The 24,337-nt window shown below is 49.9% G+C and overlaps 1 protein-coding gene across 2 annotated transcripts in view; it reads left to right on the forward strand.

Annotated features, from left to right (window-relative positions):
* The first annotated feature begins 17,826 nt into the window (after window positions 1-17,826).
* LOC102458511 (natural killer cell receptor 2B4-like) overlaps window positions 17,827-24,337 on the forward strand; it is a 74,023-nt gene continuing 67,512 nt past the window's right edge. For both annotated transcript variants that reach the window (XM_089772261.1, XM_089772262.1), the window contains exon 1: window positions 17,827-18,340. In XM_089772261.1, coding sequence (XP_089628387.1) covers window positions 18,235-18,340 — 106 coding nt within the window. In that variant the 5' untranslated portion in view covers window positions 17,827-18,234. The remainder of the gene's footprint in view (window positions 18,341-24,337) is intronic.

The following is a 24,337-nucleotide window of genomic DNA, read 5'->3' on the forward strand; positions in this document are numbered from 1 at the left end:
TCCCTGGCCTCTGTGTGTCAGAGGCTGGAGAAGGATGGCAGGAGACAAATCGCTTGATCATTGTCTTCGGTCCACCCTCTCTGGGGCACCTGGTGCTGGCCACTGTAGGCAGACAGGCTACTGGGCTAGATGGACCTTTGGTCTGACCCAGTACGGCCGTTCTTATGTTCTTATGCCTACACTGGTGGGTTCTTGTGCAAGAACTCTTGCGCAAGAAAATGTCCACACTGCCATGTGGGAGATGTGCTTTTGCGCAAGAGCATCCTTGGCAGTGTGGACGCTCTCTTGCTCAAGAAACCTCTGATGGCCATTTTAGCCATCGGGCTTTCTTGCGCAAGATATTGCTGCCGTGCATCCACACTGCCCTCTTTCGCAAGAGCTCTTGCACAAGAGAGGTTACACCAGTTAGAAAAGAGCATAGCTCTTGCACAAGAAGCTCTCTCTTACCACGCCTTACTGTACATTTTCTTGCACAAGAGCGGGTGGGCTGTGTGGATGCTCTGTGGAAGAATGGCTGTTCTTGTGCAAGAAGCCGTGAGAGTAGACATGGCTTTCCTTGCTTAGTGTGGCTGCAGCAAGAAGCATCTTGCAGCCCAGCCCCGAGCTGCCAGCAACGCCTCCTTAACAGTTAAGAAGGCACGTGGGAAGCAGGGGAGGGGAAATCCCGTGCAGGAGTGGGAGGGAAGGGGAAGGCCCCATTGTCTTCGCTGCAAGGAGTGGCCAGAGTTGGGCAAGCCCCAGAACCCCTTCCCAAAGTGGGGAGCTGAAATTGGGAAGAAGGAGCAGCCATAGCCGGGCAAGCCCCAGAGGCTTTTGCTGTGGGTGGGGCATCAGTTGAAGCTGTGTGGGGCGGTTTTTTTCTTCTCACTTGTGGGTGGTCTTCAACGGATATCTCTGAGGGCTAGTGGCTCCCAGCCCAAACAAGGTTCTCCACTGCTGCATCAGAGGCATGGAACAGCTTCACTAGGAGGAGAGATTCAAAAGGCTGGAACTTCTCAGCTTGGAAATTATATCAGGAGGGCTACAATAAAGGTCTTTAAAATCATCAAACCTGTGGAAAAGTGAATACCGAAGTGTGATTTACCCCTTGTAATCAGGGCCGTCCTTAGCCATAGGCAGAATAGGCAGTTTCCTAGGGCACCAGTATTTCTGGGGCACCAATACTCTAAGCTTAAGTTTGTGTTGCTAAGAGCAAGTCAGGCATAGGGGCACCAGTTTAATAATCCCGCCTAGGGCACCATAAATCCTAAGGACGGACCTGGACAGGCCCCACTGACTGGCCATGTGACTGGCCTGTTACACAGTGAAACCTGAGCTAGGGCGTGTCGTGACCGTCTGGATGCCAGGGGAATGCATGGCTCTTGCAGGGTGACTGGCCCCACCGGTGACCCACTTAGCTCAGCTCCCCAGGTGCAGAAGTTGTGTAAAATCCCTTGGCAGGCTAGGAGGCTACACAAGGCCTGGGAGTGTGTTGGAGAGGCCCTGGCTTGGAAGCTGTGGCAGTTGCTGCTCCCAGAGGCTGTGTCTACATTGGCAAGATTTTGCACAAAATCTTGCTGCCTGTCTACACTGGCTGCGAGTATTTGCGCAAGAACACTGACCTTGTACTGTACAAAATCAGAGCTTCTTGCGCAAATATTCTGATGCTCCCACTCAGGGATAAGCCTTCTTCCGCAAGAGGCCAGTGTAGACAGCAATGTTAATTTCTTGCTCAAGAAAGCCCGATTTGCGCAAAAGCACATGCCAGTGTAGACACTCGCTTGCACAAATACTTTTAACGGAAAAACTTTTCCGTTAAAAGTATTTGCACAAAATCATGCTAGTCTAGATGCAGCCAGAGAGAAGGGAGGGAATCAAAGGTCCCCAGAAGGGCTGAGGAGGAGACAGGCCCTAGGCTGGAGGGGACGGGCCCAGCGTGAGTTGGGGGACAAAGACTCTTGTGTTTGTTTTGGACCTGGCCTGGCTGGGACAGACTTTTTCTTTGTTGGCCTTGGTGGGATACCAAACCACAGCTTCAGCCCCAGCCGCTGGCAAAGAAGACACAAGGGAAGCGGCTACCCCACAGGCAGACCAGATAGGCAGCATCGCTGCGGTGGGGTCAGAGGGTCCAGCAAAAATCTTGGGCTAGCCTCATCTTCCCTTTTGCTTTGGAATTCCCCTGAAACCACAAGCCTCCCTATCTCATACCCAGCAGTGCGCAGATGTAACCCATGCACCTTACGGAGCTACCTCCCCTGTGGGGGAGGGAGGGAGGAGTGAGTTGAGTGTTACTGTTGCTGGGCCGATTTGCCATGTTCCCTAACAAGAGATGCTGCTTGTCAGGAGGGAGACTCACTGCAGGACTAGAGGCTGCTACTGGACCTGTCTAGAACTGGGGTAACATCAGTTATCCACCTACATGCAGGTGCATCCCCAGCCTGTCTCAGTCATCAACCTTCCATCAGAACGCACTGAATCTCCACGGTCCTGCACTGACGTGCTCTGGATGCTGAGCTAGTGGAGAGAAATGGCAAAACCTCACAATGAATAGGAGTTACAGCCCATTTCTGCCCTGGTTTCTGCAACACACATTCTCTGCCCGTGTGTATCACAGAAACAGGATCTTCACATTCACTGAGACTCATATCCTTTTGTTTTCCCCTCACCCGCCTCCTATTAGTCACATGACCAAAGAGTCTAGTAGTTCTCAACTTCTGCTGTTCTGTCAACAGAGGACACATCACTGACCAAAATGGCCCTATCAGGATCTAACCCTAAGTGGGTGCAAGTTTCCATTGTTGTATTAACACAAAACATATACACTCAATAATATTTTATAACGAACTGCAATACTCCTCCAAAGAGTTCAGAGGTGAGCTCTGAGCAATCCTCAAGTCCCATCTGTTCAGGTGCCAATTTGTAGCCTTAGACGGGCTAGACTTCACTGCCCTTCTCCAGTGCCTAAAAAACTCCCCACTCACATAGAAAGTAACTGGAGACCCAGAGGTCAGTCTGAAAGGAATTTCAGGAAGGATTGCCCAGTGTCAGCCTCTCTACGTTCTAGTTCCAAAAGAAACTAAAGAAATGAATCTAAAATAACTTTATAAAACCTTATGAAGAAACAAATAATCTAATTCTTACAGTAGAACACGGCTATTTTATAGCCCACAGATATTGTCCACAGTTACAGTAAACATAAGTAAAAATAAAATTAAAAGTAAATGGGAACAGTTTGGTCCACACAGACACAGTAAGAAGAGACTGAGAGAGCCCAAAAGCTTAGCTTAGTTCACAAAAGTCTCAGTTTGTGTCTCTGATCATCAAACCTGCATCATATGCTGAGTCTGAACCATCTCACCACTTGCTTGTAGGGATCCTCAGTTGGAGTCCAGGCAGCCTCTTCCTCTGCTGTGGATCACTGGTAGGCAGCCAGCTCGCTGATTAACTGGTCAGTTAACTGACAGGTGAACAGATTTAAAGAAAACCCTGTTACAAGAAAATACAGAAACAGAATAACAAAATAGAAATGACTCTTCCCCCCTTGCTACATTTACAGAGGAGCTGAAGAATCCCAGGGACTGAGAAAGTAACTAGAACAGTTTGGCTAAAATCCAACCAGCATTCAAAGCAGACAAACACAGCAGGTATTTCCCAGGTTCTCCTTGCTCTAAGTAGCATTGCCCTTGATCCCTGGTAGAGGGTTAATAACCTCACTGCCTGCTGCGAAGTGCTGCAGAGTGAGGCACAACAGCCTGCTTGCTCTCTGCTCCCGGCCTAGCTTCACCCGGCTCACACAGGGCTTAGAAAAAGCAGCTGGGAACCCCAATGGGCCCGTGTTTATTCCACCTTAATCCCACGGCCCATCGGGGACATGAGCTGATGGCTCCTCCACGGAGCTGTGAACACGGGCGTGTACCTGGTGCAGTTCACCCCCAGCATGAGGGAAAACCTGGCACCCGTATATCTGGAATGCGCCAGGTCGCAGCCCCTTTTCCAGCTCTTCCAGAACCTCTTGCTGAGGTTCTGGCTGCACTTTTCCCTTCACCTTTTCATTTACACACACCCCATCCATGGCCCCACAAAGTCAACCTCCTGCCCCTGGTGAAAGCCATGGTGCATATAACACCAGAAGGAGGATGCTGGATGAGGGGGTGCTCTGCGACTGTGGGGCTTACTTCTATTCCTCTCTGGTCTCATGCATCCAGGCAGATTCCTCTGGGCAGTGTCCACTTGCTCCATTGACAGCTTTGAGGAACAGCAGGCACTCTCTGGGGTTCTCTGCTCAGTCTCCCCATCCAGTTCTGTCGTTTTAAACCTTTGACCGGCACCCCTGACCCTATTTTTCATCATTTGTTCCCCAGAATCAATTAGGGTTGCCAGGTGGTTTTACAAAAAATACCAAATACCTCCTTCCCTTCCCCCAAAAAAACACTGGGAAAAAATTCTGTTGAGAAAAAAAGGGGGGGGGGGGAGATCAAAGTTGTTCAACAACAACAACAACAAAATGGCCCTGCACTCCTCACTCCCACGCCCCCACCAGATACGACAGGGGAAAATTGTCCCCGCCGGGCTTCCATCTGAGGGAAACAGGAAATACTGGACATTTCACATGTCTGGTATTTTCTAGCTTTGTTACTGGACAGAGGATCCAAATAATAGACAGCCTGGGCAAAAATGGGACACTTGGCAACCCTAGAATCAATGGAACCCTGGGTCCAGTTGTCCCTCCCACAACCCCCCCCTTGGGTTTCAGATAGTGCGCCCTGCCTACTTGTCATGGAGTTGGACCCCAAACTACCCCCTCCCACTCCTGAAGTTTCTGGGTGTGGAGTGAGAAATCGCCCCAGCAACCGTAATTCTCAACTCCCTCCTCCCTGCCACACAGAGGTCTCTGAAAGATATAGCTCCCTGTTAGGTGCATGGGTTACACCGGGGTGGGCAAAAGGGCCTCCACAGGCCAGATCTGGGTCCCTGCTGCTCCTTGTCCCCCAGGCCAATTAGGACCTGGGAGCAGGAATGGGGGGGGGGGGATGCACGAAGCTTCCTTTGCCCTGCAAGGAGCACGCGGTGCTTTGGGCAGGAGGAGACGTTGTGCGCTTCCCCCACCCCTGGGCCTTGATTGGCCTGGGGGCAGAAGGGTGAGTGCATGAAGTCTCCTCCTACTGCCAATGGCATGAGTGTGCCTACGGGGAACCCCTGGGGGTGGGCAAAGGCTTCGTGCACTCCCACACACCCAGACCAATCATGGTGTGTGGGTGGGGAAGGAGGGAAGTATCCTGCTCCTGCCCCTTCTGCTTGAGGCCCCACCCCTTCCAGAGTGTCCGGGGGCCACTTCAAAAATTTCTGAAGTGGCCCCCAGTAAAAAATGATTCCCCACCCCTGGGTTACACCAACACTGATTTTAACGTACTGCTCTTGTGCTAGCCAAGAACAGCTGTGGCTTCGGGATTTTTGTCTGTAAATGTTGATTTTACCAGAAACTAACAAACAAACAAACACAGAGAAAAAAAGAACTTCTTTTGCTAATCTTTGAAATTTGCATCTGGGCCAAGTAAGAAAAATGCTGCTTTGGAACATAGTAGAATTTGATTTAAGGCTAGTTACTTTTAAAAAACAGATGTTGTCAGCATTGCATGTCAAAATATACAATGTTACAACTTTGTACAGTCTTTCTGATGCTCTGTCTGTCCCAGGAGGAGAGAGATGAGGTGAGTGAGGGAACATCTTTTATTGAACCCCACTTGTGTCCATGAGAGAGAACAGCTTTGGAGCTACCCCCAAGCTTTTTGAAAGCTTGTCTCCCTACCCAATGGAAGTGAACCCTGTAACATGTTATACCTCCTCTGACGTTCCGTTGAATGAGAGAGCTTTCATGTTTTGCATCTCAAGGTGTGGTTATAAGTAAGTACTTGCTGGCCTGCCCCCAATGTCCTGCAGCTGTGAAAGTGTCAAACCCATAACTTCATGCAACTGGGAAAATGTAAATAATTGACCATGAGGAAGTAAAGCCTGAAAATAACAGTTGATGGGAGCTGGCACATTATGCAGAACTGAGCTTGGCTGAGGGCAGGCAAGGTGAGCCCTGTTAGCTTCCTTGCCTGTGTAATTTCTCCCCTTCAGAACGGTGTTCAGGGAGTACGTTATTCTACGTGTTACGGGGTCAGTGAACTCAGTGTATCTGGGACTTGTAACCGCCAGAAGCCCAGCCCACACATGCAGCCTGTGTGTGTGTTAACTCCCTTCGCATGTTCCAGTGACACCACTGAGTGGCTCCAGCTCCCGGGCGTACATGGCTACGAAGGGGAGGGGGTGTCCAAACACTGCAGGGCCCGGGAGGGGTCACTAGGCTGCTGGCAGACCAGTTAGCTCCGCCTGCCACAGCGATAGCAGGGCCAGGCTGGAAGAGAGATGCTAGAAAGGAGAGACCCTGCTCAGCAGGGCCAGGCTGGGAAGGGGCAGGGACCCTTCAGCCCTCAGAGGGAGAGGGGAGCCAGGGTAGGCTATGAAATGGGGAAGCCTGACTGGGCTCCCCTGGGGTGAAGGAGGACCCTGACAGGGGCTACTTGGAAGTACCTGGGATGATTCCTAAAGCCAGGCCCTAGAGGGGCAAGAGGATGGCTGTGAGCTGAGACCAGGGACTGGGTGGACAGATGACAAGAGTGGAGCTGAGCTGGGACAAAGGCTCCCGTACCCTGTGTCTGCCTGGTCTCTGATGCCCTGGGAGGGGCTGAGCAGAGTGGTGAGCCAAGCAAAAAGGAGCAGCAAGTGGGGAACTTAGAATGGAGAAACTGAGGCAGGGCACCTGCAGCACAAGGCCCAGCCAGAAGGCAGCAGCAGCCCATTCACAAGTTTGAGGGGGTCAGTTTAGGGCCAGCGCTGACTGCTGAATTTCTCTAGTGCCGGTCTCCCCATCTGAGCCCCAGCCCGGCAGAGCAGAGGAGCAGGAATTGGTCCAAACTCGGGCCTGTTGCCAGGTGAGCGGCTGAGCTTCTGTTTCCAGCAGATGGCGCTGTAGCCCCGAGCAGCACTGACAGCTCCATGCCTGGGCCACTGGGCTCGCTCAGTCCAGTCTCTCTCTATCCCGGGTGCGGACGTGCACCGTGACGCTGGCCGTGACCAGGGCTCCCAGCACCACCAGCAGGAGAATCCCCCTCACGTGGCAATAGGTCGCTGGGCTCGCGGGGCCTGAGCGGAGAAACGTGGCGGTTAGATCAGGCAGGGAGCGATGGGTGACGCCCTGCGCTTGCTGCACCCATGGAGTGAGCAGGGAAAGGGGCCAGAGCGCCTAGGAACCCCTGACCCATGCTACAGAGAAGGGAAATCCCGCCCCCAGAGTCTCTGCCTGTCTGAGCCAGGGGGAATGCCTCCCCCATCCCAGCTTGCAGCCTTTGGATCTCGTGCTGCTTCTGCTGGATCAAAGTGCCCTCTGCTCTGAAACCACAGACACTCGTGGGCCCAGAGCCGGCCCCCGTCCACCTTCCCTGACACCGAATGGAGGGAGCGTCTGACGTCTCTTCGGACACAGACACGACTGAGCACAGACCAGCCGGAACCAGGGCTGGCTGCTCTGTAAGGCCCTTTCATGCTGCTAGCGGAGAACAAAGGGGCTTCGGCGTTAGTGACAATCAGGCTGCAATGGGGGTGACACTGAGGGATGTTTACCTGGGGCTGGGAAGCCGCACACCGATTTGAGCTCTACAGTGTTCTCGCCCCAGCTGGCTCGGTTACTGGCGTTACATCGGTAGAAGGTCTCGTTGCTGTTGGCATCGATCACCAGCTGCAGCAGGGACTGGTTCCCATGGAGCTGCTGGTCCCTGTCAGACAGGATGGGGGAGGAGCCGCGGGACCAGCTGTAGGTGACTGCGTCAGCGCCAGGCATGGCGCAGGACAGGGTGAGGTTGCACTGGCCGTGCTGCGCGTGGGCCGAGAGCACCGTGAGGTTTGTTTGCAGGACACACTATGGAAGGAGAGACCCGGGTGACAGATGCCAGGGGAGGCGGCTGCCGTCGGTCACATGCCCTGGGGAATGGGAGTTTGAGACTCACCAAACACAGAGACACGGAACGAGGTGCAGTCGACGTGGCCTCCTGCCGCTGTTATTTCCAAGGTGTAGAGGCCTCTGTCTGACTTGTTAACTGGATCAATCTGCAGTGAGAGATTCTCAGGGTGCAAAGTGACTCTGCTGGTAAAATGCAGGACTGACCGGAGGTGAGGGGCTTCCCCTTTATTAGCTGTTAGGAGCCGATACGTCTCTCCTGAGTCCAGTGTAACCTCCCAGGAGATTTTTACCCAAGACTTTGGCCACGTCACTGGCTGTAACTGGACGGATTCCCCTGCGATTGCAGCCACGTCCATTTCTCTGCACTCTGGGCTTTCAGAAACACACAAAGCAGGAAGTGAGTGAAGGGTTAACTGGGCCCGAGTGTGTCATGGAACTGTGGGCTAAACTGGGATCCTGACCTGGCCTGGCTGAGGGGGGTGAGGTGGAATTTAGTGCTGGTGAAAGGGACTGGACGGACCTGTCTGCAGCCCTGTTAAAGCACCCGGTTACTGCACCCCTGACTTCCACTCCCCAACTGGGTGCATTTCCACTGACCTGCACGGGAGGGGTATCCCCCAAGGCCAGTTTAATCCTGGCTCCACTCCACTTCTCACTGGGCCAGGCCAAGGGAGTTGCACTGCACCCCTGGGGAGGCTGCTCCCCCACCCCATCTCTTTCCCTCTCAACCCAGCTGCTTGGGGTTGAGCTCTGTCAAAGTCAGACACAGGACTCACAGATTTGTCAGACCACTCTGTTTATTAGCAAAGCCGCTCTGCTCATACACCCAGAAAATATGAGTCCCATACAAGCTTCAAACCCCTTGATTTATACAGTCAAAAGAAAGCCAAATTAACAAGATTAAAAGGTGGCAAAACTTCACACGATTAGTATGAGACTAGTCAAGTATCTTCATTTCCACATCAAGCCCACAGCAATCTCCTGTCCACATCTCCCTGGTTATCTCAATTACTTTCTGCCTAACACCTAGGCTGTGTCTACATTGGCATCCCTTTCCGGAAAAGGGATGCTAATGAGACACTTCGGAATTGCAAATCCGCGGGGGATTTAAATATCCCCTGCGGCATTTGCATTTACATGGCTGCCGCTTTTTTCCGGCTCGGGGTTTTTGCCGGAGAAAAGTGCCAGTGTAGACGTGATTTTCTGGAAAATAAGCCATTTTCCGGGAGATCCCTTAATCCTACTGTTCAGAGACAAGCAGTGTTCCTTCAACTTATTCAATGATTACAGTATAATTCATCTTTCTCTTACAATATAATTCTTTCTACTTTCAAAGCTCCAAGGACTAGGGGCCCTTCAGGGCCTGCTCACCCCTTTTCCGGCCCCCCGGGCTCCTCGGGGTCTGGGCTGCTTCCCTCCGTCCCATCCCCCAGCTGCTGGGGAGGATGCTGGAAGCCAAGCAGGGGGCTTGCAGGAGACGCTGTTTGGCATGGCGGTTCCTTGCCCGGGAGGTCAGACGGACACTCACCGACGGGCTGTGACACCAGCAGGAGCCAGAGCAGGGAAGGCTGCAGAGCTTCCCCCATCCTGGCAGGCAGGGGCAAGCTGAGCGGGCGGCGGCGCTGCAGAGAACAGGTGTCCTGAGTGGACAGAGCTGGGGCCGCAGCGGCTGGGACACAGGGTCTGGCTGAGTGTCCGCTCTCCGCTGGCTGCAGGAAACGAGCCGCCCCCTGTCAGCCGACGGTCAGGGCAGTGAGTCCCTTATGACCGGCTGAAGTTCTTTTTAAATTGTGCTTGGTTCTGTTACAGCAACTAAAGGAGTCAGGTTAAAGCTTAAACAGTTACTATTTTATTGTTACAGGGTAAACTTAGTTGTTAAATGCTACTACTGTGTTACAGATAACACAGACACTACAAAGGACAGGACAGAAATTACACTAATAAGTCACTTACAGGTACCATGAAACCCTTTGGTTCTCTGAGCTCTTATTAAATGCATGCAAAATAGACACATAGCAGGTATATATTCTCACCCCTGCGTTCCAGACTTGGCATGGCCAGCGTCTTTCTCTCAATCCCTCGGGAAGAAGTAGGGCGAGGTTGGGCATCCCACAGACCTCGGGAGACAATCAATACCTGCCAGCAGGTATAGATGATTGGAGCTCAAATGGGGTGGGCAGCGGAACCTCTTTTATACCCCTTGTGTCATGTAGGCTTCTTCCTGATCTCAAATGGCCAATTAGGAAAAATGGCTTTGAACACCAAGTTTCCCACGAAGGGTGCAAAGCATAATTTACACCTAGGAAAATGCAGCACCTCTGGTATGTGATGGGCGAAGATTCCTCTCCTGGGACAGTGCAGGCGTGTCAATTACTGGTACTAGCCATCAGGGCGACGGGAGGCCCCGGGTCGTCAGCTAGCCCATTTACTGTCTGGTTTCTGTTTATGGTAGAGTCAGGGACAGGCAGCAAACCTGTGTTCCCAGGGCATCAAAGGCTGACTGCCTTTCTCTTGCTCTCTGGGGGGGGGGGGGGGAAACAAGATGGGGCTCGTGGAAAAACAAGATGGGGTTTTTGTGTCTGGCTACATTCCACCCCCTTGACACGCCTCACTATGTCCCAGAACGCAAGATGGCGGTGATGCCAGCACCCTTTGCCCTCCTTGGAGGAAGCTAAAATCGCCCTATCAGCAGGGTCTGATCAGATAATTTGGATCAAGGGATTGATTAGGATCGCTTCCCAACGCCATATACAAGATTTGTGCAGAGGAGGTAGCAGTGTACAGAAAATGCCTAACAATACATAGAAGCATGCAGTAAGCAATTACAACAAGTAAAATGGTTAATATAGTATTTACAATAGAGTGAAGGAAGGGAGTTAACGAAAGTCCTAAGTGTTGGGCTAGACAATCTAGCCATGAGGCTTTACATTTTTAGTTACAGCATGTCTTATCCCATACCGTTTGTTGCCACTTCCCTTGCCTCCCCCCTTGACCTCCCCCAGAGTTATTTAGAGGATTGCGGTAGTCACTGTCATTGAACCATACCGGTCCCCATCGAAAGATGTCACTTTGTTTCACCAGTCATTTGGGCTGAGAGGGACAAACTCGATTCCCAGTCCAGTAGAGGAGTCAAGTAAGGTGTTCTGGTACAGCAGTAGCAGTTGGGATGAGGAAGAAGACCATGGCGAGTTGGAGTACCATGTCTTATTTCAATAGTCTGTAACTAACAACAGTGGTTGCAAGCGCTACAACAGCAAGCGGTGTATATATATACAAAAAGTTCATGGTGGTGTCCCGGATCCACACCAGCATTGGGAGGGATCCATCCCACTGGAGCGCTGTTCAGGGCTATTGCCTCAGTTTCCTGTAAGAAAACATAAGGTTTGCCGGTCTTGGATACAAGCCAAGCCTCAGTAATGGTTATTGGTGTTAGCCCAGCATCTGCAGTGGTCCAGACTCCTTTTCCCTTGTAGGAGTGCAGTAAATGGGTTTGTGTTCCCAAACTGGGGTGTTGGGACCAGGGCTATTAAGTGGTTTAGTCCCATGACTGTAAACAACCCTGTTGCCACTGGGGTTGAGTAAGCAAAACCAATTCCTGAAACAATTTTTACTCCAGTTAAAACATACTCCCACCCTTGCTTACTGCTGGGCGGTGGACCAATATACTCTACTTGCCAGGTTGCCCATAGTATTTTTCTATCTTTTAGCCTGGCAAATCATTGCCTTTCTGTTATATGTTTTCTGAGTTCAGCACATAGGGTGCAAGCTTGTACCAGATCTCTGGCTTGTTTGTGGGTGATAGGCCACCCCCTGGCATGTGCCTGCCGCACCAGCTTATCGCTAGTGTAGATGGTACTGGCCCCTGCCTCACAAGCTAATTGATTGCTGCCAGCTCTGCAAGCTGAGCTGTTCCTTCTATGTTTGTGGACAGGGGTGCAGTGGATGTGTCTGCTGAAACAGCAACAGCCTTCCCTGTCCACTTTCCTTTAAAATAGCCAGGCAGCCTGTATTTACATATAATGTTGAATTTAAAAGCAAGCCAAAAGTGTTATAAACTCAGCCTTGAAAGAGACAGTTAAGTTTCAAAGCTTGAGTTTCTAAACTAATAATTTGGTTTCTAGAAAGTTAAGTGTCCTAAAAAGTTGAATGCCCAACAGAAGCACTAACCAATTTGTGCCTTGTCTGTTCGCAATTTTAAGCAAGAGGACATTATCCAAAACAAAATAAAACTAGTTCATTTGGAACCCACAAAATAGAGTTACAATATATAGAGCTCATTCCTTATGCAGTTAGCCAATTAAGTTTTAGTAGAATCCTTAATTTTCCTTTGCAGATTTAACAAAGGGGTCCATAGACAAAATGTTTACATTTGATTGTTTCTTTGCCTACATGATTTGCACAGTGCTTAAGGAAGAGGCTGCAAAGAAACAAGGTGTCATTTTTAAAACAAGATTTCCCTTCACATATTACAACCACCACTTAGTTCCTTCCACACTCCCATGGAGTCGACCTTTATCTTCACATTCCCTCAAATCACTTGCTTTGTTCTTTCAAAAATGTTTCTCATTCCTAGTAACTTTCCAATGTCTGCTCTACTTTCCTTATTCCTTCAACTTTGCCTATAGGGCTCCAGACTTTTTGCCTTCCCCTTCTTATGGTCCATTCTAATTCCTGCTAAATGACTTTTTACAATGACACATGTTTGTCTACTATTAATTTGGTAAGGAGGGTGAGCTTGTTTTCTAAGCCTTATACCTCCTGGTCCTTTTCTTAAACATATTCCTGAGGGAAGGAAAAAAAAAAAATCTGAGAGTTGCTTTAACTCTCAGCACCCATCCTTAAGGGAATCTAGCTCTGTCTGGGTACTGAGGGACATGCATTTCTACCTCTCCACTTCTGCAGCAGAGGCTTTTACATTTTTCCAGTTTTATGTTTGCATTCTTATTTAGTCAGTTTGGAAGAACACCTCATTACAGGTTTTCCATAGAAGACAAAAGCTGCAGCTGTTTCCCTCTCCTTTGAAGTTGAGGGTTTACATATCCACAAATAGTTAGTCAATTTGTCTTCTAGGTCTGAAATTGTATGGACAGCAATTAACACTTGATCAGACCAAGGGCTATGCCCAAACCTTGGCAAGATTTTGTTCAAAAGGGGTAACATCTTTTACAAATGCCAATTGTCTCAGTCTTCTCTCTGCCTTCTTAAAAGACTGCTTACATTTAAACCTTTCTAGTATACCCAACCTCCTATTGGGACTAAAACAGCAATACCAATACCTCCTTTTTTTTTTTCTGGAGGGTTACAATTTGAACTTTCTGATTTCAGGTAGTTTGCTAATCAAACTTAGCTATTACCTGCAAAGCTTCTTTGTGCTGCCAGCTAGGGTATTTGCACCACAAAGGAAATCACAACCTGGTGTGGCTCCTGGAGCTTTCACAGCATTTTAGTCTGTTTGCAGTTTTTACTCATTCTATAGTTTACAGGAAAATGTGCAATCTTTGTTTACAACACTACTTAGCCACATTAAACTTTGCATATAGTGTAACTCTTTCTTTATGCTTACAGTTTTCCTGTACCTTCATTAAACAACTTGGACTAAAATGGTCTTACCAAACCAATTTGTTTTAAACCTACAAACAAGATTACTGGACCTTGAAAACTTCATATTATTTACACTATATATATATATCTACACACAGATACACATACATTCTCTCTGAACCTTTCTTACACTATTTCTACATAGCTGTACAACAATTACATTCCCTTTTTATTCAATGGGGGTAGTTCAGTTCCAATAGAACCCCCTCCCTTTAGAGTTCTTTTAGCAGTCTCTCTAATCAAATGTACGAATTTGAATCAAATTTGCCTGGGTTATTTACAGACATTCCTTTGGAAAAAGGGCCCATTTTCCCTTCAGAATGACTGTAAAGAAACCACAGTTTTCTATCTACACCATTTTAGCATTTGCACAACTGCTCAGTTCTCTCCATTCTCTGCAGAGTTTAAATTCTCTGTGTTTCTCTTTTCTTAAAACACTTTCTTATCTCTAAAATAAATAAAAAAACTGGCCTTGTTTTAGATATTACTCTTGTAAGTATGTTTAAGGATTTAGATTTCCAGTACTTACAGCCTTTTTCTCAGTTCTCCACAAGGCTTTCAATCTTATCTGTTACCTGCCTGCTTGTCTGGGCCTGATCCTGTTTTCCTTTTCTGCCTGCTTGCCTGGGCCTGATCCTGTTTTTCTTGCTAAATGGAAAGTGGCTCCTTTCCACAGACTCAGGCTTTGTCTCATTCTTTAGCTTGCAGGCAGTTCTATACTTACAGAACTGCACCCACAACTCCTCAGGATTTCCCCAATCCTCTTCTAACATTTCTCTATCCAATTTTGGGTTGCCCCAATCTTCCTGGGCAAACCCTTTCTCTATACCACTAAAATCCATGTCTATCATGACAGGCTTCATGTTGCTGTATGTGAACCAGTAGCACAATCCTGCCGACTACGCCAATTCTGTCAGCCGACGGTCAGGGCAGTGAGTCCCTTATGACCGGCTGAAGTTCTTTTTAAATTGTGCTTGGTTCTGTTACAGCAACTAAAGGAGTCAGGTTAAAGCTTAAACAGTTACTATTTTATTGTTACAGGGTAAACTTAGTTGTTAAATGCTACTACTGTGTTACAGATAACACAGACACTACAAAGGACAGGACAGAAATTACACTAATAAGTCACTTACAGGTACCATGAAACCCTTTGGTTCTCTGAGCTCTTATTAAATGCATGCAAAATAGACACATAGCAGGTATATATTCTCACCCCTGCGTTCCAGACTTGGCATGGCCAGCGTCTTTCTCTCAATCCCTCGGGAAGAAAGAAAAGAAACTACAAAAGAAACTACACTGTCTCCTACCAAAAGAAACTACACTGTCTCCTTAAAAGCCTCCCCACAGCTACTCGGGAACAAATCCTCACAGAATCACCTTCTGACCCCCGACCAGGATTGTTCTATCTACTTCCCAAGATCCATAAACCTGGGCACCCCGGACATCCCATCATCTCTGGTATTGGCACGCTCACTACTGGTCTATCCAGCTATGTAGACACTCTTCTCAAACCCTTCATAACCAATACCCCCAGCTATCTCCGAGACACTACTGACTTCCTAAGGAAACTACAAAACATCGATAACCTCCCCAATAATACCATCCTTGCCACCATGGATGTAGAAGCTCTATATACCAACATCCCACATGAAGACGGATTACAAGCAATTAGAAACACTATCCCAGAGGACACTACTGCCAACCTGATAGCAGACCTATGTAACTTTGTTCTCACCCACAATTATTTCTGGTTTGAGAACAACTTATACCTCCAGATCAGCGGCACAGCCATGGGTACACGCATGGCCCCACAGTATGCTAACATCTTTATGGCTGACCTAGAACAACGTTTCCTCAACTCCCGTCCCCTTTCACCCCTCCTCTACCTACGGTACATCGATGACATCTTTATGATCTGGACACATGGCCAAGAAACACTGGAGATATTCCACAGAGATTTCAACAACCTACACCCCACCATCAACCTCAGCCTGGACCATTCTACACGAGAGATCCACTTCCTGGACACCACCGTACAAATCAACAATGGAAAATTAGACACCACTCTCTACAGAAAACCCACGGACTCATACAGTTACCTACATGCATCCAGCTCCCATCCAGAACACACCACACGATCCATCGTCTATAGCCAAGCCCTTCGATACAACCGCATCTGCTCTAACCCCACTGACAGAGACCAGAAGCTTCAGGATCTCTACCAAGCATTTATAAATCTCAACTACCCACCCAGAGAAACAAAAAAGCAAATTGAAAGAGCCAGACGAATACCTAGAAACCATCTACTTCAAGACAGACCCAAGAAAACCAACAATAGAACACCACTTGTCATCACCTACAACCCCCAACTTAAACCTGTCCAACACATTATCAATAAACTACAGCCTATATTGGAACAGGATACCATACTCCAAGAGGCTCTGGGAGACAGACCCATAGTCTCCTATAGACAACCACCTAACCTCAAGATGATTCTTACCAACCACCACAGGACATACCACACTAATACCAACCCTGGTACCTTCCCTTGCAACAAACCCCGTTGCCAGCTTTGTCCACATATTCATTCTGCTGATACCATTATTGGACCTAACCAAGTGAGTTATAAGATCAAGAACACATATTCCTGCGCATCCAGAAATATAATCTACGCTATCATGTGCCGAAAGTGTCCGTCTGCTATGTACATTGGACAAACATCTCAGACACTTCGCCAAAGGATTAATGCCCACAAAACAGATATCAGACAAGATCACAAAGAGAAAACAGTTTCTTGCCACTTTAACCAGAAAGGACACTCTCTAAATGACTTAGCCACCTGCATTCTGCTACAAAGACCTTTTACATCTGCACTTGAAAGGGAATCCTCTGAACTGTCATTCATGTTAAAATTCGACACTTACCAACAAGGACTTAACAAGTCTTTGAACTTTCTCACCCATTACCAAGACAGTTTCCCCAATTATCACCTGTAATACCATTAACTCACAAACATCCCACTCTCCCTACCTTTAATATCAGCAATTCACAGACACTTACCTTCCTTCCTCCCCCTTCCCACCCCCCCCCCCCCCGCATCCCCCTTCTGTTCTGCAATGTGATTTGTCCTTTTCATATTTGTTCATTTTTTTTAAATTGTATCCTTTGGTATATATGGTTGTGACTACTTTCTTCCACTATTTGATCTGAGGAAGTGGGTCTGGCCCACGAAAGCTCATCATCTAATAAACCATCTTGTTAGTCTTTAAAGTGCTACATTGTCCTGCATTTTGCTTCAACTACCCCAGACTAACACGGCTACATTTCTATCACTATTCCCTCGGGAAGAAGTAGGGCGAGGTTGGGCGTCCCACAGACCTCGGGAGACAATCAATACCTGCCAGCAGGTATAGATGATTGGAGCTCAAATGGGGTGGGCAGCGGAACCTCTTTTATACCCCTTGTGTCATGTAGGCTTCTTCCTGATCTCAAATGGCCAATTAGGAAAAATGGCTTTGAACACCAAGTTTCCCACGAAGGGTGCAAAGCATAATTTACACCTAGGAAAATGCAGCACCTCTGGTATGTGATGGGCGAAGATTCCTCTCCTGGGACAGTGCAGGCGTGTCAATTACTGGTACTAGCCATCAGGGCGACGGGAGGCCCCGGGTCGTCAGCTAGCCCATTTACTGTCTGGTTTCTGTTTATGGTAGAGTCAGGGACAGGCAGCAAACCTGTGTTCCCAGGGCATCAAAGGCTGACTGCCTTTCTCTTGCTCTCTGGGGGGGGGGGGGGGGAAACAAGATGGGGCTCGTGGAAAAACAAGATGGGGTTTTTGTGTCTGGCTACACCCCCCAGCGCTGCAGCTTCCCCCATGAGATGCTCTTCCCTTTTGTGGTGACTCGTGCGGTCAGCTCAAGGCCGGTCAGTGGCTGGGCTGGGGACGCTCCTCTCAACACTCAGGGCTGGACGGGGGGCGGGTGAGGGTGAAACAGTGACGGCTCCTTCCGCCTGTGGTGGTTCTGTGTGTCAACGGGGAGCCTGTCATGCTGGGAGCTGGGGCCCAGCTTTCAGTGACATCAGGTCCCATTGCCCCCAGTGTGCCAAGGCTGGAGATCGGGCCCCCAGTGCACCCCCCTCACTGCAGGATCCCTTCCTGATGCAGCGCAGGGTTGGGGGCTCAGTGCTCTCATGGGGCAGACAGGTCGGCAGGGTCTGATCCAAAGCTCACTGCAGTCATTGGCAGAGGGCAGATCCTCACTGACTGGCCATGCGACAGACACAGTGAAACCTGAGCTAGGGGGTGTCGTGACCGTCTGGATGCCAGGGGAATGCATGGCTCTTACAGGGTGACTGGCCCTTTAAGTGCAGAGGGGCCTGACTCCACCTGTGAGCCACTTAGCTCAGCTCCCCAGGTGCAGAAGTTGTGTAAAATCCCTTAGCAGGCTGGGAGGCTACACCAGGCCTGCGAGTGTGTCAGAGAGACCCTGTCTGGGAAGCTGTGGGAGTTGCTGCTCCCAGAGAGAAGGGGGGAATCAAAGGTCCCCAGAAGGGCTGAGGAGGAGACAGGCCCTGGGCTGAAGGGGATGGGCCCAGCTTGAGTTGGGGGACAAAGACTCTTGTGTTTATTTTGGACCTGGCCTGGCCTGGCCAGGATGGACTTTTCCGTTGTTGGTCTTGGTGGGAGACCAAACCACAGCTTCAGCTCCAACCAGCTGGTAGAAAGACACACAGGAAGCGGCTACCCCACAACCAGATCAGGTAGGTGAAATCGCTGCGGTGGGGGCAGGTCCAGCAAAAATCTTGGGTAGCCTCAATTTTCCGTTTCGCTTTGCAGTTCCCCTGAAATTGACAGCCTCCATATCTTGTATCAAGCAGGGCACAGACACTTGTTTTAATTTGCTGCTCTTGTGCTATCCAAGAACCCATTGGCTTCTGTAGGTTCAGAAGGATGAAAGTTTTGTCTGTTGATTTTACCAGAAACTAAGTAACAAACAGATAAAAAAGGATTTCTGTTGATAGTCATTGAAATTTACAGCTGGGCCAAGTAAGAAAAATGCTGTTTGAGGACAGTGTACAATTTGATTTATGGTGAGTTACTTTTTAAAAACAGATATTGAATATAAGAATGGCCATACTGGGTCAGATGAAAGGTCTCTCCAGCCCAGTAGCCTGTCTGCCAACAGTGGTCAGCGCCAGGTGCCCCAGAGGGAGTGGACCAAAGACAATGATTTATCAAGCGATTTGTCTCATGCCATCCATCTCCAGCCTCTGACAAACAGAGGCCAGGGACACCATTCCTTCCCCCTGGCTAATAGCCTTTTATGGACCTAACCTCCATTAATTTCTCTAGTTCCTCTTTAAACTCTGTTATAGTCCTAGCCTTCATAGCCTCCTCTGGCAAGGAGTTCCACGGGTTGACTATGTGCTGTGTGAAGAAGAACGTCCGCTTATTAGTTTTAAACCTGCTACCTATTAATTTCATTTGGTGTCCTGTAGTTCTTATATTATGGGAGCTAATTAACTTTTCTTTGTCTGCTCTCTCCACACCACTCATGATTTTGTATACCTCTATCATACCTTTTATATACCTCTATCATATCCCCCATCAGACTCTTTTTTTCTAAACTGAAAAGTCCCAGTCGCTTTAGCCTCTCCTCATATGGGACCCATTCCAAATGCCTAATCATTTTTGTTGCCCTTTTCTGAACCCTTTCCAAGGCCAAAATATCTTTTTTGAGGTGAGGAGACCACATCTGTACACAGTATTCAAGATGTGGGCGTACCATAGTTTTATACCGGGGTAGTAAGATATTCTTTTTCTTATTTTCTATCCCTTTCAGAGAATTATCCACGATAACTCCAAGATCTTTCTTGATTTGTGGTAGCTAAATTAGCCCCCATCATATTGTATGTATAGTTGGGGTTATTTTTTCCAGTGTGCATTACTTTTCACTTATCCACAATTGTTAGCATTGCATGTTAATATACACAATGTTACAACTTTGTACAGTCTTCTTGTTGCTTTATCTGTCGCATGACATGAGAGAGATGAGGTGAGTGAGGGAATATCATTTATTGGACTCCACTTGCGTCCGTGAGAGAGACCAGCTCTGGAACTACCTCAGTCTTTTGGAAAGCTTGTCTCCCTGGATAACAAGTATACCCTGTGACAGATTGACAAAGTTTATTAAGTGAATGTTTGTGAGCAAGTTTAAATCATGAGTTCAACAGCAATGAAGTGAATAGGGTATCCGGGGATAGACTTTTGGGTTGGAGAGAGGTGGGTACGTTATTTGCATTACAGTAAGGTGATGCCCAAGTCCGGTGCTCTAATTACATGCCTTTGTGCCACATTACATCATGTGACCCGCGTATTCAATGAAACCGCATCACCCAGACTGTACAAGTAGTGCCCGGTACATGGCTTGTGACGTATATATGCAAATTCCTGTGAATGATGGGAGGGAAGGGGGCGGGGTGAGGGAGTTACAATAGATGGGTTTTTTGAAGCGCCCAAAGATCACAAGTAGTGTGCATTGCCCTGGATTTAGGTGAGGGCTTGTTTGTAGTAACACAGTTTATACTTATTAGTGAGGGCACTTTCCCTAAGGAGTAGGCATACCATTTCTAGTAACCCAGGCTATCCTACTAGGGTAAGTGTGTGCCCCACAGTGTGCCCTATTCCTATGTCCCCAGTTATTTTGGGGGGAAGTAAATACGGTACCACTCAGGGGATGAAGCCTGAGCCTTCCCCAGCTCTGACCATTGTCGGGGTTTCTGTGGTGCCCTCGGCCACTAGGGGAGTGAAGTAGGTGCCCCTGGCCGTGTCCCACTATGGTGGGTGGTTCAAAGAGTCTCAGACCAATGCTTTCCCGGGTCTTCTGTGTCCCTCTGCATCCTCTTCTTCTATTTCTTTTCGAGCTGCAACTATTGGGAGGAGGAACATAGCTCTCTGGGGGGGAAATGAGGAAAGTGCTCCTGGATCGCCCTAGCGATGTCCCCCCTCAGTGGACGGTAGTGACTCAGTCCATGGGGGTGGGAGGAAAGGGAGGGGCAAAACCCTCAAAAATCCTCCCCTAGTGTCTTGTGAGACTAAATCCTTTGTCTTCTATGTCCCTTGGCATCCTCTTCAGCATCCTTGTCCTCTTTCTGTTTTTGAGCCATACCTGATGGGGGAGGGGGGGAGGCAGGCCTTTTTTGGGGGGAAGGTGAGCAAAGTGCCCCCGGGTGTGACCTGGCCACGTTCCCTTCAGTGAGCTATAGTAGCTCTGTCCTTGTGGAGGTGTGATGGGGAGTTTTCCCTGCACTGGTCCTGTTAGGGGTTAAAACCAGCCCTGGAGTAGGGCTGGAGCCATGTGTAAGGGGACTGTTACCCCTTACTAAAACTCTGTGGGAGTTTTTTGGTTTGCCAGCTCCCAGCTTCAGAAGGGGAAGGGTTCATGAGACTGACAGACCCCAGCCAGAGACAATGGAAAGCAGTCAACACTCCAGCTCAGCCTGACTGACAGGTTGTAAGCGGGGATTGTTCTGGCTCTCTCTGAGCAAACAGAGAGCTGAAAGAGTAGTGCAAGCTGTGTGGAGAGACAGTCTTGCAACAGCAGAGCCAGGCATACACAGCTCAAGGAGTGCAGACCCTGTGTTGAGCAGCAGACTGGCAGTGCTCAGAGAGCCAAAAGGAACAGAGAAGCAACACAAGGAGCTGGAACTGGCCAAGCAGCACAGCCTGCAGCTGGATGTGGTGAGCAGCTGGGAACTGCAAAGTGTGGGGAGAGGCTCTGGACTGGGAGAGGGGTCTGGCCACTTAGAGCTTGAGGCTGTGTGGTCACTGCCAGAGCAAGCGTGTCCAGCCTGCATCCTCCCCCCTCCCTGCCGCAGTACATCCAAGACCTCTAAGGGGCCTCTAAGGAAGAGACTGTGGACTGTCCTTACACTCTGCAGGCTGCTGTTTTGATGTCCCTGTGCTACAGAGCAGGGCTCTGTGTTCTCATTTAACCATTCTCATTGTTTCTTATTCTATTCTCTTTAATCAGTTGATGTTTAATAAATTGTATTTGCTTTGAACCTTATGAAGTGATCACTGGGCTAAGAAGGCCTGCAGTGTAAAGAGAGCACCTCGGAGTGGGGACACCCTAACTCCTGCCCCTAGTGACTACAAGGTCGGGGATTAAGCCCCAGGAAACCTGGGCCCAGCCTTGTTGGGGTTTCGAGGGCTCTGCTACTCAGGAGAGTGGAGGGGGAGCCCTCAGGATCAGGGAGCCATGGGGTAAAGGAAGTGGGAGCGGGGACTCAGATCCTTTCGCTGGTCCATTTCACCGGGGTGGTATAGAAGCCAGGAAAGTTCCCCACAATAGCGGGACCAATCCCCTGCTTACACATGCAGCAAGCAGCTGCAGCAGGGAGCTGCCAGTTAGGGTCCAGCTGGGGCTGTCTAAATAAGGGCTCTGGGAGGAGGAGGGGATACTCACCCTTGCTCTGACTGGGGAGCAGGTGGGACCTGGCTTCTAAGGAAGCAAGGTGGCTTCTTACTGAGACAGGGAAGGCAGGGCTGGGGAGCTCTGGCCAGGCTGCGGGGCCTGAAGCAAAGCCTCAGGGTGCTAAGGCTGCCAGGACAGGTAAAGGCAGCAGGTCTGCTCCCTTGCCAATGCTGCGTGGCCATGTCTGGCTGCAGTTTCCCTGTGGCAGGGGCTAGATGATGACTAGCCGTGGGTCACTGAGGCAAGGTGGGCACAGGGGGATCGGGGGTCTCCAGTGGAGGAGGACTCCAGCATGTGGGGCCCTGCAGTAGGGCAGTACCCCGGTAAGAGGGCACCAGAGCCTGGGAGAGATGTGGCCCCTGACCTAGAAAGGTGGAGAATAATAGTAACAGTGGGGGAGATGCCAGTCAGAAGGGGGGCGCTCCAGCACTAAAAAGTCTAATTCCCTGAGTGACCAGCAGGAGGCGCTCCTGGTGGTGAGTTTGCCATGTTACAGGAGGGAAAAGGGGGGGGGATCCAAAACCCCTCCCATAATCTCATGTGTTCTATTTGTAATCCCTTACTCGTCCCGGTATTGCTGGCGGCTGTAAAGTGCTCTGTATTAATATCATGGGACCACTGGATGGTGTCTGACACCATCAGCTGTCTCATGAGACGGGTGTACCTCTTCCCAAGGCCACAGGCCTCCAACACTAGCTCGTTCTGGGGGTCCCATGATCCAGGGCTCCCACTAGCAGGACATGGATTTCGACGGAGTAGCGTTGGGGTCTCGGTGTCCGGTAGGGGGGTGTATTTCACAATCTTTCACAGGCGTGCTGCTTGAAATGCCACCAATCGGTTCTCGAGTGGGATGGACTTAACCACCATGGTGGACTTCTTTGCCTCCTCGGTGGTGATGACGATATCCGGTTGTAGGAAGCTGTCTGTACCCGGCACAATGGAGTCCTGACAGATGGGTCGGTGGGAGGGCCTTGGTGATCCGGGCCTGGATGGCGTTGTGGTGTAGTTGCCAGGCTCTAGAGTCATGCTGGGAGCTGCACAGGACGTGGGGTAGAGTCTCGCGTTCGTGCGGGCAGCACCTGCACTTTTGTCCCGTGTGCCATAGCGGATGGCGCCATTCAGGGGGGCGCAGCTGAGGCGAGCCCAGTGAATGACGCGCCCGTCGGCAAAGTGGGTGAAGCTGCCTCAGTGGAGGAAGTGTGTGCTTGATCCCACTTGCTGGACACCTCAAAGACTTTGCCCTGGTCCAGTTTCTTTTTCAAGTTCTCAGCATAGTGGCTGCAAATCGTTGATTTGAGGATCCTCTCTAGGAACTTCCTTGCTGGTGGCGTGATGATGGTGTGTTGGTCTGAATTGATGCATGGGATTAGGATCCCCATCTCCTGTCATTCCTGATCCCAGGTCCAACAGCAGCCAATCCTTTTTCCCGGGTGGCATTGCGGGCGCAGGACCACAGGGACAACAGGTCTCCCCATTCCTCTTGAATGCTGCTTCCAGCGAGCTGCTAAGGTAGGTGGTGATGTCCCACTGGGTGGGAGCCCTGGTGATGTGCCTGCGTGCGATTCCTTCACGGCAGCTTGGGCGATGGACCACACTCTATGGCCTGGGCATGTCAGGAGGCGGAAGGAGGGGGGATGATGCCCATGTTGCCTGGGTTGCCCGTTCATTGGCATCCCCATCTCTCTGACATGTACACGATGCCCTCTGGGGGAGGTAGAGACACTTCCAGACCAGATCCCGGATGGTGCTGCCCAACCTTATTCAGGGGCACCTTAGCCACAGCCGAGCCCCTCGGCACGAAGGTGTTGAGCGTATTGATCTGCCAAGGCCTCCCCGACTCTTCCTTGAATGAGAGAGATTTCCTACTTTTCATCTCAAGGGGTGGCCATAAGCAATTGCTTGCTGGCCTCCCCCAAAATCCTGCAACTGGCAATTTCTCTAGTGCCAGTCTCCCTATCCGAGCCCCAGCCTGGCAGGGCAGAGGAGCAGGGATTGGTCCAAACCCCGGCCTGTTGCCAGCTGAGCTGCTCCTGTTTCCAGCAGGAGAGAGAAGCCCCTTTGCAGATGTTGCTGGGGCCCCAAGCAGCACTGACAGCTCCGTGCCTGGGCCACTGGACTCGCTCGGTCCAGTCTCTCTCTGTCTCGGGTGCGGATGTGCACCGTGATGCTGGCCATGACCAGGGCTCCCAGCACCACCAGAAGGAGAATCCTCTTCATGTGGCAATAGGTTGCTGAGCTCGTGGGGTCTTGTGACAGACTGGGCCGGGTCTGGGCACAGCTG

This window comes from Pelodiscus sinensis, chromosome 22, assembly GCF_052426305.1.
Source record: "Pelodiscus sinensis isolate ZL-2025 chromosome 22, ASM5242630v1, whole genome shotgun sequence".
Classification (NCBI taxonomy): Eukaryota; Metazoa; Chordata; order Testudines; family Trionychidae; genus Pelodiscus; species Pelodiscus sinensis.